The following is a 14,602-nucleotide window of genomic DNA, read 5'->3' as shown; positions in this document are numbered from 1 at the left end:
GAGCCATTACTCGCCAAGGATAGATGACTAAGGGACCAGGTGCTGAGAACCTGAGGTGGGGGGCATTTGGGCCATACTCACTGCCCAAGACTGAACACAGGCTCCAAGAAGAAAGTATGCCTTATGGGAAACACTCCTGGCTCCACAGGCTCTGACAGCTCTGCATAGACACCAGTGAACAAGCCCCCACCTGCAGCCCCTGCATACAGCTACCCTGCACTCTCAAAGGGGAGTGGGTTCTCTGGAACGTGCCTGACTTCCAATACTCCAACACCAGGACTGAATACCAGCCCAAAGCTCCTGTTTACTCAGGGCACACAAGGCCACCCATGGCCATTTAGTCCAGGAGGTCATGGGTCACTGTTCCCCTCTGAAAAGAGATCATACACATGCCCCCACTGCACCTCCCACCTGTGGGAGACCCCCTCTTCCCTATCACTGCCTCTCCATGCACACTCCTGGTGTCCTGAGCTCTGCCTATGCCTGTGGAAGATTTCCCCGGGCTGTGTGGAGGTGCACCCAGCCCCAGTGGCACACCAGTGCTGCCCAAAGCACTCTCTATACCAGGGATCCAGATTGGCCATCAATTCCTATACTTATGTCCCCAGCAACATTTATCAACCATTCCCCCAGTCTTTCTTCCCTGCTTTCCTCTGATCACTCCTCCAGTACTAGAACCAGGAAGTTCTCCCCCACATGGTAGAGAAAGTGATCCAGGAGATGGGAAGTAACCGTGGTCACCAATGAGTAGGCAGCTGGCTAGGTTCCACTCGCTGGAACTCCCAGGCCATCTGACATCGGACAGTCAGGTAAGTGGAGGGCAGGCCAGGAAATTCAAAATGAAAATCTAGGCCTCAGGAGTGCATCCATAACAGTTCAGAAAAGAGGACAGACAGGAGATGAGAGAGGAACTAAAGGGGGTGACTACCCCAACTCCAGGCCCAACCTTCAAGTCTTGGATCTTGATTCTCAATGAAAAAAACTCAGTCTGATTGTTTTAAATAATAAAACTCAGGATATTTTAATTGGACATTAGCACAAAGTTTTGATAATTAATGTAAATGAACCTTGTCTGCAAAGTGAAGTGTGCCTGCTGGTGAGTGACACAGATGCTGCTCCTTCAGATTGAGGTTATACACACCCCCAAAGGCTCACTTCATTGCTACAAGTCTCTAACTAAATCCACATTTACAGCTATTGCCTCAGACCCTCTGGAGGAGGGGCCAGGGGTTAGCTGGCTCTGAATAGCATGTAGAGCACAGGTAGTGTGGCCACAAATGTCACACAGGTGACCAGGGTGCTGTAGATGGTGTTCCTGTTGACTTGGGCTTCTAGTCTCTGCTCCGTGTCCGACAGTGCCAAGATCATACTCCCCTGCTCTAGCAAGGAGCTGGGCATAGCCCCGTCTGCTGGTTCCGCCAGGCCTGGGTGTGCTGCAGCCTTTACAAGCTGAACCACCCCAGCCATTTGGCTACAAGTCTTTTCTAGGCCATCAAGCTGCTCTCGTAAGCCTTCTAGACATGAATGGACTTGCCTGGAATGACTGAGCTGCTCTTTCAAGGCAGCTGAAAGGACGTCTACATCTCTGTCTCTGGTAGGGGGAGTACCTGCCTGTGACCCAGAGCCCTGCCCCGGCCCAACAGCATGTACCAGGCCTCTCAAGTCCACCATGAGATTGTGGAGGTCTCTCTGCTGGAGGGAGTAGCTAGACGCCTGTTCTCGAATGGCCTCCTGGAGACTCACAGGCCCCTTCTGTGCCTCCAGGAGTAAGGCCTTCAGCTCCTGTAGCCGGACACGGTTCACATAGGTGGAGCCAGCCACACCAATCAGGGCCCCCAGGACTGAGCCAATGAGGGACCAGTTCTTGGTCCTCTCCGCCCTTGTGCGCTCCTTCTCATGACTTTCCCGCACAGCTGCAGAGAAGAGGGAGAATTTCTCGCGCTCAGAGTCTTCTGCACGCAGATAGGCTGTGCGAAGTCTCTTCTCCTCCTGCAGAAGCAAAGCCATGTTACTGGGTTACATGGGGACAAGGTGGCCCTGCAGCTACAGCCACCAACAGATGGCTCACTACCTTGTGCCTGGCAGAGTACATGTTCCATAGACCCCTGCTGAATGAATAAAGGTAGCACGAACCCGGCTGGGTCAGAAATTGGGAATGAGCAAAGTGAGTTACATGATCGTCCCACCTGAGCAGTCCTGGGTTTGACCAGAGGTGTACTTATGTCTACACGAAGGGAAGTGTCCAGCACTTCCTGGGCCAGCCCCTCCATGGTTCTCCTTCCTCAGCATTCTGGGTCCCAGGCTACACTGCTCTGACAGTTGGCCCCTGTACTCCAGAAGAAAGTAGATGGACAGGCTCTGGAAGCTTGGGGTTCTGTCCCTCCATAGGAGCTTCTGGTTCACCTCTGTACCAGGCCTCTGATTAAGGACCAGTCAGGGTTCCCACCTGGCCCCTCCATGATCTGCCAGGCTAGGGTCACTGTCCAGGTGTGAAAGGATTGCCTCCTGAGGTGCCTACCTGCAGCATCCTGTGCTCGAGAGTAGCCAGTTCCAAGTACTGACTGTCCTCCCTGGATACACGGTCCAAGCGGTCCCTCACCTCCTTCAGCTTGGCCTGGTGAACTTCCAAGTCCTCCCGAGCCTCTCGGACAAGCCCTCGAGCCACCATGAACACTTTCTCAGCCTGCAAAGAGAAAACCGGAGGCCATCTGCACCTTCTCTCCACACCCACACAGGCTCAGCTGCATTCCCAGCGAGGCTGTGGCTAAGAAGAGGTCACTGGGGTGTGAGCTGCAAAGGGTGGAAACGGAATTCCTTAGACACTAATCCTGGCTCACCCAGTGGTGTTCAAAGTGCAGCCTTGGGCCACACCCATCAGAATCACGAGATTCAGCCATTCAAGCAGAAATAACATGCCCCTGAAAAAACTTGAAAACAGCTAACAATGCACACAATTTGTGTCCATCAAACCTGTGTTGGTAGGCTTGTGTTGGTAGGCTGTTTCCCGTGTGTTGCCTTATATATGCCTCATAACAATGCCATGAAAGGCACTGCTGCAGCCTACAGTTTATAGACCTGGAAACACCAGCTCAGCCAAGCTCAAAATCTCCAAGGAAATAAATGGCACTGTTTGTCTCAAAGCCCCCGATGAACCCCAGGTTCTTCCCACCTTGCTACACTACTCCATGCCTAAGCAGGAGTGGGAACAAAGATGACAGAATGCTTTTCTGCCACCACAAAGGACTTGACAACCACAGCTCGCTCTTTCCACTCACAGTGTGACATTTCCTACTGCCCTCTACCTTCGCAAAAGATGTTGTAATTACACACAGTAACAGTACTGCAGCAAGCCCCAGGTAACTTTCACCATCAATCCCCAAACAGTCCACAAAGGAAGTATTTGCTGGCCTCACAGACTGGATGTTAGTGGCCAGGGACTTATTAGTACACAGTAACTGTTTTTAGAGAAAGTAGGTGGCACAGTTACATGGAGACCTTCACCCCAGAAGCATCAAGCCCAGGTTTCCACATGAGAAATGAGGCCAAACACAAGTCTGGATGTGGCTACCCAGCACCACGTGACTGGTTTGGCACATTTCCCAAGTCAAAGGGCAGGGCCAGCCACCCCAGCTCCCCTCCTCACCTCTGTCACCTTTCCCTGGGCCTCTCGAACCTCATTGAGTCCAACAAACTCTTCATATCTATCCCACCAAGTCTTGGCTGTGGAGGTCGCTCGTTGCTGAATGCTGTGCCCCAGGGCTCTTCCCAGTGCTGGGAGGCGGTGATGCAGCCCGAGGGCCACTTCCTCAGGTCTTTTCTCTCTGGGTTGGCTTGGGCCTGGGCTGCAGAGAGTCCTGGTCATAAAGAGGTCCCTTCCAAGGAGGCCCCTCCGGACCAGTATGCGGGGCACACCCACGATGTGCTGCGTGGCAAACCCAGGGCTGCGCCCCGCCATCAGGAGATCTGTGAGGGGGACGCCAGACAGGTCAGCTCACAGCTGAGAAAGGCTGGACATAAGTCCGTTCTGAGGCCTAGGGACAGTTCTGAACAGACAAATCCCACTAAAATCATCTAAACTGAGCACCACCCTGTTGGGCCCAGAGACTGCGGCCCCTGTGGCAAGAGGATGGTCAGGCTCTCCCCTGGGTGCTCTTGGGCAATGGAACGCAGTTGGGGAAGAGCCTCTAGGATACCATTCCTTCCAGTGCCTGCCACCATGCCACACAAAGCGGACCCTTCCCTGCTACCCACTTCCCTACATCCCCCAGGTCTCTCTGCTGTGACTTGAATGAGAATCCTGATGTCCAGGTTTCTGATATCAAAGACAGTTTTGAAACCAGAGTTGTATACATGCTGACAAAGCCCCACAAAGATGCATAAATACTCCCTGCAATGTTGTAGAACTCAGGGGAATTCAGGAAGACTAAGATCCAGGATCATTTCTGTTAAACAGCCTCAAAACCAACTCCCCAGACTCTCTAAGGACTGCCTCAGCACAAGGGAAGCAGAGTTTCAATTCTGTGCAAGGGCCTAAGGACACAGGCCATTTGTGACCCAAGACAGAAAACTCTTAGCTCTCCTCTAAGACAATTCCAAGGGCAAAACAAAACAAAACTGTTTTTGCCACAGAGGACTTTTCTTAGGTTCACGCCATCCGTCTTCGCCCCCAGACTTTCTAGGCCACCAACTCTCAGTCTCACACTTCTTGACTTCCATAAACTTTCTCTTTCCTCTCCAACCTGCCATTGCTCAACGGCTTAGGTTTCTCTCATCTTTCCCTCTTCCATCTTGCTTTGATATTTGGGCCTGCTTCTCATTACCTGAACAGCAGGGAGTCTCCTGTTATCCAGAATCAGGCCTCACCTGAGCCCAAGAGTGCCAGTGACTCTGAGGACCACAAAGAGGTGGCCAGGTGACCCGTTTTCTCAGAAAAAGCTGAGCCAACAGTACCCTCCTCTGGCCAAACCACACCTCAAAGTCCCTAAGCGCTGATCCTGGCTGTGAGAGCGACACCTGGTGGCCAACAGACGAGGCCAGAGAGAGAAAAGCAGAGGGAGCTGCAGACAGGAAGAAACTGAAGGAGCTCCAGATACAGAATAGAAAGGGGCTTCCTGATGGAAGGTGATGTGAGACAGAGGCCCCCCACAGCACCCTAGCCTCCTCTCCATCATGCTGTGCTAAGAGCTGTCTTTGGAGAAGCTCAGGGGCTTTGAAAACACAGCTGGTAGGGTAGAAACATGTCTTCTGGGCAAAGTGGGCCTGAGCTGAGAGCCGCAGAAGGGAACATCACTGTGACAGTGGTCCCAAGCTCGTGCCACATCCAAACCCCTGGGCCCCCTTCATAAGGCTGGGTTCCATGGCCATGAGGGTGCATACCATCCAGGCCCCAGCAGCCAGTCAGACTCCCAGGCCTCAAGGCCAGCACCCACAACGCACAGGCTGGGACTCTATAACACCCCTGCAGGTGTATCCTTCATCAAACAAAGCATGCAGTGTCCACCATGGCTGGCACCACTTTTCAACACCCTCTCTTCCCAACATCACTGCCCCTCTTGGCTTCCTCCAACCTTCTCAGCCTCCTTTCCCAGCACCGCCTCTACTAGCTGCCCACTTTTAGACCCCAGGAAGGTCACCCATTCCTGGCAGAGATGACAACTACTCTACTGTCTCTTGTGCAATCTTCGCTTTCTTCCCTCCCCTCCCCCACCCCCACGTTCTGCATATGGCAGTCCAGGGCTCCGTAACACAAAAATCAGATTACATTCCTCTGATCAAAATCCCCCAAAAGCTCCCATTTCACCTGGCGGTGGCCAAGAAGCCCTGAGACCTCTCAGCCCTCATCCTCTTCCTTCTACTGCCACACTCTGCTCCAGCCACTGTGCTGCTCTGTGCTCTGCCACCTCCTCCAGCTGGATGACTCTTCCTTCACAAGTCCACTCAGCTCACCCTGACATCTTCATCTTTGCCCAAATATCACCTCTCAGTAAGGCTTCCTTGACCACTCCCTCCCCAGCTAGCTTCTCTGCTTTATTTTTCTCCTGATGGACACATTTCCTTATGTGTTGCCTATTCTCTCACTAGAACCTAAGCTGGGTGACAACAGAGACTTCATAAGGGAATGTGGCAATAATCCCCAAGTTGTTTCTCCACTCCAGTCCCTCCCCTCAGCCTCTCCACCACCCCACCAGCCCCCAACCCCAGGCCCCATTTCTCAGCCCCCAGGATGTCACCACTTAGATGTTTCACAGGCCCCCCAACCACCAAGGGGAAGAATGTTCCTGGCAAAGAGAAAAGGTGGAAAGTGCTTGAGGTTGCTCAAAACCTGAAAGGCAGTCAGTGCAACTGGAAAGCAAAAGCAGAGATGAATGGATGGAGAAGCTGGACAGGTGAAGCAGGGCCCTGAGGGTCAAGTTCAGAATCCTGCCCCTTCAGATCCATTCTCCCATCTATGTAGATGGCTGTCTCCTACCAACTGCCCCTTCCTCAAGCCTCTATCATGTTCCTCATCTTCACTTCCAGCCTGATAGTCTGCTTGCTTCATTTTCCACCAAGAAAATAATAAAAAGTTGGAAGAGAACTTCCACAAACTCCCAATCACCAGTAACTGCCCCATTTCCACCTCCTCTCTTGATCCTCAGGATAAAAAAACCCATGCTTCTAGGGAAGACCAACCTGTGCCCCAGGGCCCAAATCCTCTCTCTTCCTGAGACACTGCTCAGTAATTGATCTGACACCCCCACCAGCAACTGCCCCATTTCTCTGGTTCCCTTTATAACCAAACTCCTTGACAGACTGCCTGAATTCACTGTTTCTGTTCCTCTTCTCTGATTCCATCCAGCTCCCTCTGATCTGGCCTTCACCCCCTCCTCCTTCACATGCCGTTTCACTTGGTTTCCAGTGCCCACTCATCTGCCTAACCTCTGGAATATGCAGCACCCCAGCGCTCAGCACTCAGACTCCTCTCTTATCCAGTCCTGTGGTTTTAAAAATCATCTATGAAAATGGTCTAAAAAATTTATTTCGGTGAAGGCCATACAACTCTGTGAATATAATAAAACCACTGAATTGCACACATTGCATGAATTGTATGGTATGCAAGTTATACATCAATAAAGTTGTTTTTTAAAAAAAAAAAAATTATACTCTTGACTCCTCCAGCCCATACCTCTCTCCACAGGGTTCTTGGCTCATTTATCAAACTTCCCAACCTGTATCTCTGCCTGAAAATCTTTTTTTTTTTTTTTTTTTTTTTTGAGACGGAGTCTTTCTCTGTCACCCAGGCTGGAGTGCAGTGGCGCAATCTCGGCTCACTGCAACCTCCACCTCCCGGGTTCAAGCAATTCTCCTGCCTCAGCCCCCTGAGTAGCTGGGATTACAGGCACCCCACCATGCCCAGCTAATTTTTATATTTTTAGTAGAGACGGGGTTTCACTGTGGGGAAAAGAAAGAGATCAGCCTGTTACTGTGTCTATATGGAAAGAAGTAGACATAAGAGACTCCATTTTGTTCTGTATTTGAGATGCTGTTAATCTGTGACCCTACCCCCAACCTTGTCCTTGCAAGAGACATGTGTTGCGGTGACTCAAGGTTTAATGGATTTTGGGCTGTGCAGGATGTGTCTTTGTTAAACAAATGCCTGAAGGTAGCTTGCTGGTTAAAAGTTATCACCATTCTCTTAATTTCAACTACCCAGGGACACGTACATGGCCAAAGGTCGCAGGGACCTCTGCCTAGGAAAGCTAGGTATTGTCCAAGGTTTATCCCCATGTGATAGGATGAAACAATGTTGCTAAAAGGTTTATCTCAAGGCACAGGATTTTCCTTTGAACTTATTCATATCACAGAGGTTTTTGTTCTTATGTCTTACTGCTAATTTCCTCCCTAAAAATGATCCTATTGTCCTGCCACTCCCCTGTCTTTAAGATGGTAAAGATAATTATCAATAAATACTAAGGGAACTCAGAGACTGGTGCAGGCGTGGGTCCTCTGTAAGCTGAGCGCCGGTCCCCTGGGCCCCGCTTTTCTTTCTCTATACTTGTCTCTGTGTCTTATTTCTTTTCTCAAGTCTCTCGTTCCACCTTACGAGAAACACCCACAGGTGTGGAGGGGCAGGCCACCCCTTCATTTCACCATGTTGGTCAGGCTGGTCTCGAATCCCTGACCTCGTGATCCACCCACCTCAGCCTCCCAAAGTGCTGGGATTACAGGCAGGAGTCACCACGCCCGGACCGTCTGCCTGAAAATCTAATGGAGATCTCATCTTCCCCTCCCAAACCTGTTTTTCCCATAGCCTTCTCCAACATGGATGACAGCAATACCAGGTTCAAGTATTCAGACCAACAACCTCGCATCACCCCTGATTCCTCATTTCTCTCCCACCTCACATCCATCTATCAGCAAATGCCACTGGCTTTCCAAATCCAGGATCCCTCCTCTTCTCACCTCTGCCGCTGCTACCAAATGGTCCCAATGACCCACATCACATCTCTAGCCTGGACTATCCCAAGAACCTCCTGACAGACGTCACCCTGCCTCTATTCCAGTCACTGCAATTTATTGTCAGCAGAGTCAATGTTCCTTTCCAAACACAGGTGGGACCATGTCTCTCTGCTCAACCCCTACAACGGTTCCCCACTTCTCTCAAGGTAAAAGCCTGTCTTTTCCATGGCCTACAGGGAACCTACCCACTGGCTCTCATTCCTCTGACCTCATCTCCCACTAGTCTCCCTTTCCTCACTCCACTCCAAGCACATGGATCTTCTTGAAGTTGCTGGAGCGCACCAGGTTGTCCCCAGCTCAGGGCCTTCATGACAGCTGCTATCAGTGCTGCTTGCTCCCTCACCTTCTTCAAGTCCTGCTCAACTAGTAGCCCCTTGGGAGGTCTACACACACCCTATCAGATATGGCGATCCCACTCCCACCCTAGCACTCCTGACCCACTGTCTACACTTTATTTTTTCCATGCACCTATCACATGACCTACAATATGTATCTCATTTATTTGCTTTGGTTATAGTCTGTCTCACTCACTAGAATTTCAGCTTGGTACCTACATATAGTACATACCCAGCAAAAAATGTATTCATCTGCCTAATCTTTGGACACTGTAGCATCCCAGCACTCAGCACTGTTACTTAAAAAATTAAGAGCTTTGGCCAGGCGCGGTGGCTCACGCCTGTAATCCTAACACTTTGGGAGGCTGAGGCGGGAGGATCATGAGGTCAGGAGTTCGAGACCAGCCTGACCAATATGGCGAAACCCCGTCTCTACCACAAATTTTCCAGGCATGGTGGCAGGCATCTGTAATCCCAGCTACTGGGGAGGCGAAACCCCGTCTCTACTAAAAATACAAAAATTTTCCGGGCATGGTGGTAGGCACCTGTAATCCCAGCTACTGGGGAGGCTGAGACAGGAGAATCGCTTGAACCCAAGAAGCAGAGGTTGAAGTGAGCCAAGATCGTGCCATTGCACTCCAGCCTGGGCGACAAGAGCAAGGCTCCATCTCGGGGGGGAAAAAAAAGCTTTACTGATATATAACTTGCATACCATATAATTCACGCAATAACTTGCATACCATATAATTCACGCAATGTGTACAATTCAGTGGTTTTAGCATATTCACAGAGTTGTATGGCCATGACCAAAATAAATTTTTTAGACCATTTTCACAGATGAATAAACAGAATTCGCAAACTGCTGCACCCCTGACTATATTATAAAACAAACTCCTTACAGGGGTTTTCAAAGCTATAGGACCATGTGATATAACTCCCTCCCACTTCTGCCATCTCCCAGCCTACTCTACCTCCACCCAAGCTGTGCTTTCCTCGGTTCCAGGAACGCGCCGAGCTTCAAGGCCTTTGCACATGCACATGCCCTGCTGTGTACCTGAAGTGCTCTTCCCGCGCACGGCCACAGGCCTGGGGGGCCTTCCGATTAAGTACCCCTCCTACGGTTCCGGATTCTATCCTGGCAGGACGACCCTAGTTCCTCTTACCTGGCGCTGCCGGACCTAGCGTCTGCCACTCAGTTGACCTCTGACCTGTTAGTCCCCGCCCCTGGAGCGCCGCATCCGGTAGCGAGAGTTCAACTTCCTGACTAGGAGCCAATCAGGGGGGCCGCCTCGCTGTCTACGACAGAGGGTGGGGGAAGACGCGCCGTTTCCGCTGGCAGGGTCTGGGGAAGGGGAGGCAGGCGCGATGTCCGGCCGCGAAGGTAAGTGTTGCGTTACGGTGAGGACTGTGAGGACTGCGGGGACGGCGGGGCGGGGACCGGGCGGCAGGGGCAGGCCGAACGTGTTCGTGTCGCCCACAGGTGGCAAGAAGAAGCCACTGAAACAGCCTAAGAAGCAGGCCAAGGAGATGGACGAGGTGAGGGCGGGCGCGGAGACACGGGCGGGTGCGGGGGGCCTGGGAAACAGGCCTGAGTTGAACCCCCTTTGCCTCTCCCCAGGAAGATAAGGCTTTCAAGCAGAAACAAAAAGAGGAGCAGAAGAAACTCGAGGAGCTAAAAGCGAAGGCCGCGGGGAAGGGGCCCTTGGGTAAGTGGGGGCTGAATGTAGCTCAAGCTGGCCAAACGCTATGAGCGTCTGTTGGGATGAGGGCGGGGACATGCCTTTTTCCTGCCTACTGAACTGCGAGGTCTCGTTTTCCGACGTCCGCTGTAGCGGATGGTCTTTAGCCAGTCTCGGATTTGCAGCAGCAGTAAGGGCCGGGAGCTGGAAACGAAGTCTCCTGCCTCCCAGGCAGTCTGGACTTCCATTCCTTAGGGAATGCAGAAACAGAAACATTGAAATGTATTTACCTCAGACGCAGATTCATACAGTTAAGTTTCTCAGTGTCTTCCGCAATCTCTTGCCCCAAATTCGTATTTTACTGCCGCCTTAGTGTTTGAACGTTACTTGACTTCGAAGTTTTTCTGTGTGTTTTTTGTTTTGTTTTGTTTTTTTGAGACAGAGGCTCACTCTGTCTCCCAGGTTGGAATGCAGCGGCGCGATCGCGGCTCACTGCAGCCTCCGCCTTCTTGGTTCAAGCGATTCTCCTACCTCATCCTCCCAAGTAGCTGGGCGTACAGGCGGCTGCCACCACGTCTGGCTAATTTTTCTTTCTTTTTTTTTTTTTTTTTTTTTTTTGAGACGGAGTTCGGCTAATTTTTGTACTTTTAGTAGAGAGAGGGTTTCACCATCTTGGCCAGGCTGGTCTTGAACTCCTGACCTCGTGATCCACCCGCCTCGGCCTCCCAAATGCTGGGATTGCAGGCGTGAACCACCGCGCCTAATTTTTTTCGTATTTATTCTAGAGATGGAGTTTCACCATGTTGGCCAAGCTGGTCTCAACTCCTGACCTCAGGTGATCCACCCGCCTGGGCCTCCCAAAGTGCTCGGATTACAAACCTGAGCCAAAGCGCCCGGCCACCCTTTTTTTTTTGTACTCATATTATCTCTATGCTTTTGCTTTCTGAGTCTTTCTACTTCTGGGTGTGCCTAGACTAAAAGATAAAGTCCAGGCTCTTCAGTGTGCTGTTGCTCCATATGCTTTTCTAACTGAATCCTCCACCTTTTTATATCTTTTATGTAGGAGGAATTCATTACATTTCAAAAGATTTTTCAGGCCCAGCAGTTCTAGTACTTTATGTGCATCTTAAGCATTATTTTACATTCCTCCAACTAGTGATTATTTTCTCCACAGTTGTTTATGCCCTATTTGAGCACTGTGAGCCACACTAGGCATGATGGAGACAAGGATGGTGGGAGTGTCATCCGGGGCTTCTCAAGACCTCTCTCCCAGTGGGTTTGATCCATTATTCTTTACCTACCCAGCACTGAGATTCTAGTTCTTGAGATTCCTTTTCAGAATGGTGTAAGGGGCCAGGCACAGTGGCTGACGACCATAATCCTAGTGCTTTGGGAGGCCTAAGCAGGAGGATTGTTTAAGGCTAGGAGTTCACAGCATCAAAGGGAGACCCTGTCTACAGAAAAATTTTAAAATTAGCTGAGCGTGGTGGTGGTGGCTCATTTCCTGTAATCCCAGCTATTTAAAAGGCTGAGGCAGCCTCATTTAAGCACAGGAGTTACAGGTAAGAGGATTATTTGAGCACAGGAGTTCAGGCTGCAGTGAGCTGGGATCACGCCACTGTATTCCAGCCTGGGAGACAGAGTGAGATCCTATCTCAAAAAAAAAAAAAAAGGTATCTTGCACCCTCTTTTAATCTGTGATTGTGTATAGGGAAAAGATCAGTCCTTAGTGTAACTCTATGCTAGTTGTTTGTCATTGAGCATCATCTAATATTTTTTTTTTAAGGTTTATTTTGTCAGGCCCCTTTGGATCTTCTTTCCTGTATTAGGCATATATAACCCTACACTGTTTCTTTTTTTTTTTTTTTTTTTTTTTAAGATGGAGTCTCACTCTGTCACCCAGGCTGGAGTGCAGTGGCGCGATCTCAGCTCACTGCAACCTCCGCCTCCTGGGTTCAAGTGATTCTCCTGCCTCAGCCTCCTGAGTAGCTGGGATTACAGGTGCACACCGCCATTCCTGGCTAATTTTTGTATTTTTAGTAGAGACAGGGTTTCACCATGTTGGCCAGGATGGTCTCGATCTCCTGACCTTGTGATCTGCCCGCCTCAGCCTCCTAAAGTGCTGGGATTACAGGCGTGAGCCACCGCGCCTGGCCCAATCCTACACTGTTTCTTAAATCGCCTACTGGGTTCCACATATATGATGATTTGTAAATTAGTAGAGTATACCAGGTGCCAGGATCATAATATGGAAGGCAGTGTAACGTGGCAGTTAAGAATGTGGACTTTGAAGTCAGACAACTCAGGTTGGAATCCTGGCTTGTCACATACCTTGAACAACACCTAACAATAATACTTCTTTTTTGGCTGGGCACAGTGGCTCACGCCTGTAATCCCAGCATTTTGGGAGCTGAGGTGGGTGGACCACTTGAGGTCAGGAGTTCAAGACCTGCCTGGCCAACATGGTGAAACCCCATCTCTACTAAAAATACCAAAATTAGCCGGATGTGGTGGCGTGTGCCTGTAGTCCCAGCTACTCGGGAGGCTGATGCATAAACAATCGCTTGAACCCGGGAGGTGGAGGCTGCAGTGAGCCAAAATTGCACCACCGTAGTCCAGCCTAGGTGACAAAACAAGACTCTGTCCCAAAAAAAAAGGCTGGGCTCGGTGGCTCACACTTGTAATCCCTGCATTCTGGGAGGCCGAGGCAGGCGGATCACCTGAGGTCAGGAGTTCGAGACCAGCCTGACCAATATGGTGAAGCCCCGTCTCTACTAAAACTACAAAAATTAGCTGGGGCTTGTAGTCCCAGCTGCTCGGGAGGCTGAGACGGGAAAATTGCTTGAACCCAGGAGGCGGGGGTTGCAGTGAGCCGAGATCGTGCCACTGCACTCCAGCCTGGGCGACACAGCAAGACTCTGTCTCAAAAAAAAAAAGAACTTCTTTTTCTGTAAAATGGGTTGATAGGGCATGAGGATTAAATAAGCCAATCTGTGAAGTATACAGGAGTGTAGATCTAGACCAGTGCGCAGCCAGCCACTGCTTGTAAACTCCATCTTATCCTCATTTTACCTTTACCTAGAACAGACAATATCAGTGAAGCTGCTATCCATGCTTGTGTTAAAGCGAATGCCCAGTACAAAAGCCAGGCTTTACTAAGGTCCACAGCAGGTCCATGGGGCTTCTACCGTAAGAACTATATTTTTCCCTAATTGTGACTATTTTTCTTTTGCAGCCACAGGTGGAATTAAGAAATCTGGCAAAAAGTAAGCTGTTCCTTGTGCCTGAGGAGATGGTGACCCTTTATTTCATCCTTATTTAAACGTCTATATTCCCTGCCATAACATCTTTTGCCACCTAAAGCTGGAATTAAGTGTTGTCTTGGAGCTGTTGTACATTTAAGAATAAACTTTTGTAAAAAAAAAAAACAAAACAAAAAAAAACTTACAGTGGTTCATCATCTCTTTAGTTGTTTTCACTAAGTCATTCCTACCATAACTGTGAATTTAAAGTAAAACCAGCTCAGAACCTTGCCAGAGTCTGCTCTTTGGTCTTTGTTCTACCCTAAACTTTGTATCACCTGAAATTAAACCAACTCGTTTGAAAGGATGTCCTTCTCGTGTGGTTGTATGCCTGACAATACCTTACATGAGGTTAGTGGAAGAATTTGCACGTTTTTTTCTTGGTGGGGGAGGGGGTGGAGTGCAGTGGCATGATCTCTGCTCAATGCAACCTCCACCTCCCGGGTTCAAGGTGTTCTCCTGCTTCAGCCTCCCAAGTAGCTGTGGTTACAGGCACCTGCCACCATGCCTGGCTGATTTTTTGTATTAGTAGAGGGGGGTTTCACCATGTTGGCCAGGCTGGTCTCAAACTCCTGACCTCAAGTGATCTGCCTGCTTCAGCCTCCCAAAGTGCTGGGATTACAGGCATGAGCCACTGTGCCTGACCAGCATTTGTGCTTTTAAAACCCATCTTTATGTTGTGACATCCAGATTGCCGAATGTTTTGGTGAGACTTGTTCATCTGTTCATGTAAGGCGTGTGCTATATGCAGGCACTGGGGTATGTACCAGGGAACAGTTCCTGTTGT

At 50.1% G+C, this 14,602-nt stretch overlaps 2 protein-coding genes across 6 annotated transcripts; one reads left to right on the top strand and one right to left on the bottom strand.

Moving 5' to 3' along the window:
• Window positions 1–992: 992 nt before the first annotated feature.
• On the bottom strand, window positions 993–10,368 carry CCDC51 (coiled-coil domain containing 51). Of its 5 annotated transcripts, none has more exons than XM_025377578.1 (4): window positions 9,998–10,368; window positions 3,644–3,963; window positions 2,519–2,683; window positions 993–1,989 (listed from the first exon to the last, which is right to left on the bottom strand). In XM_025377578.1, exons 2-4 carry the CDS (start codon window positions 3,953–3,955, stop codon window positions 1,231–1,233), a joined length of 1,236 nt encoding a protein of 411 aa, XP_025233363.1. In that variant the 5' UTR covers window positions 3,956–3,963; window positions 9,998–10,368; the 3' UTR covers window positions 993–1,230. The 5 variants fall into 5 exon arrangements, with proteins under 5 accessions (XP_025233363.1, XP_025233362.1, XP_025233366.1 ...); XM_025377577.1 differs by having other exon boundaries at window positions 9,889–10,034; XM_025377581.1 differs by having other exon boundaries at window positions 2,519–2,790; window positions 3,644–3,842; window positions 9,889–10,034.
• TMA7 (translation machinery associated 7 homolog) lies at window positions 10,185–14,119 on the top strand. Its single transcript, XM_025377582.1, has 3 exons — window positions 10,185–10,370; window positions 10,453–10,540; window positions 13,749–14,119. The coding sequence occupies exons 1-3, from the start codon at window positions 10,200–10,202 to the stop codon at window positions 13,781–13,783; spliced, it is 294 nt and encodes a 97-aa protein (XP_025233367.1). The 5' UTR covers window positions 10,185–10,199; the 3' UTR covers window positions 13,784–14,119.
• Window positions 14,120–14,602: the final 483 nt, after the last annotated feature.

The sequence above is a fragment of the Theropithecus gelada genome, chromosome 2 (genome assembly GCF_003255815.1).
Source record: "Theropithecus gelada isolate Dixy chromosome 2, Tgel_1.0, whole genome shotgun sequence".
NCBI classification, from domain to species: domain Eukaryota; kingdom Metazoa; phylum Chordata; class Mammalia; order Primates; family Cercopithecidae; genus Theropithecus; species Theropithecus gelada.
The sequence above is the reverse complement of the archived record's forward strand: the minus strand, read 5'-3'. Positions and strand labels throughout refer to the sequence as shown.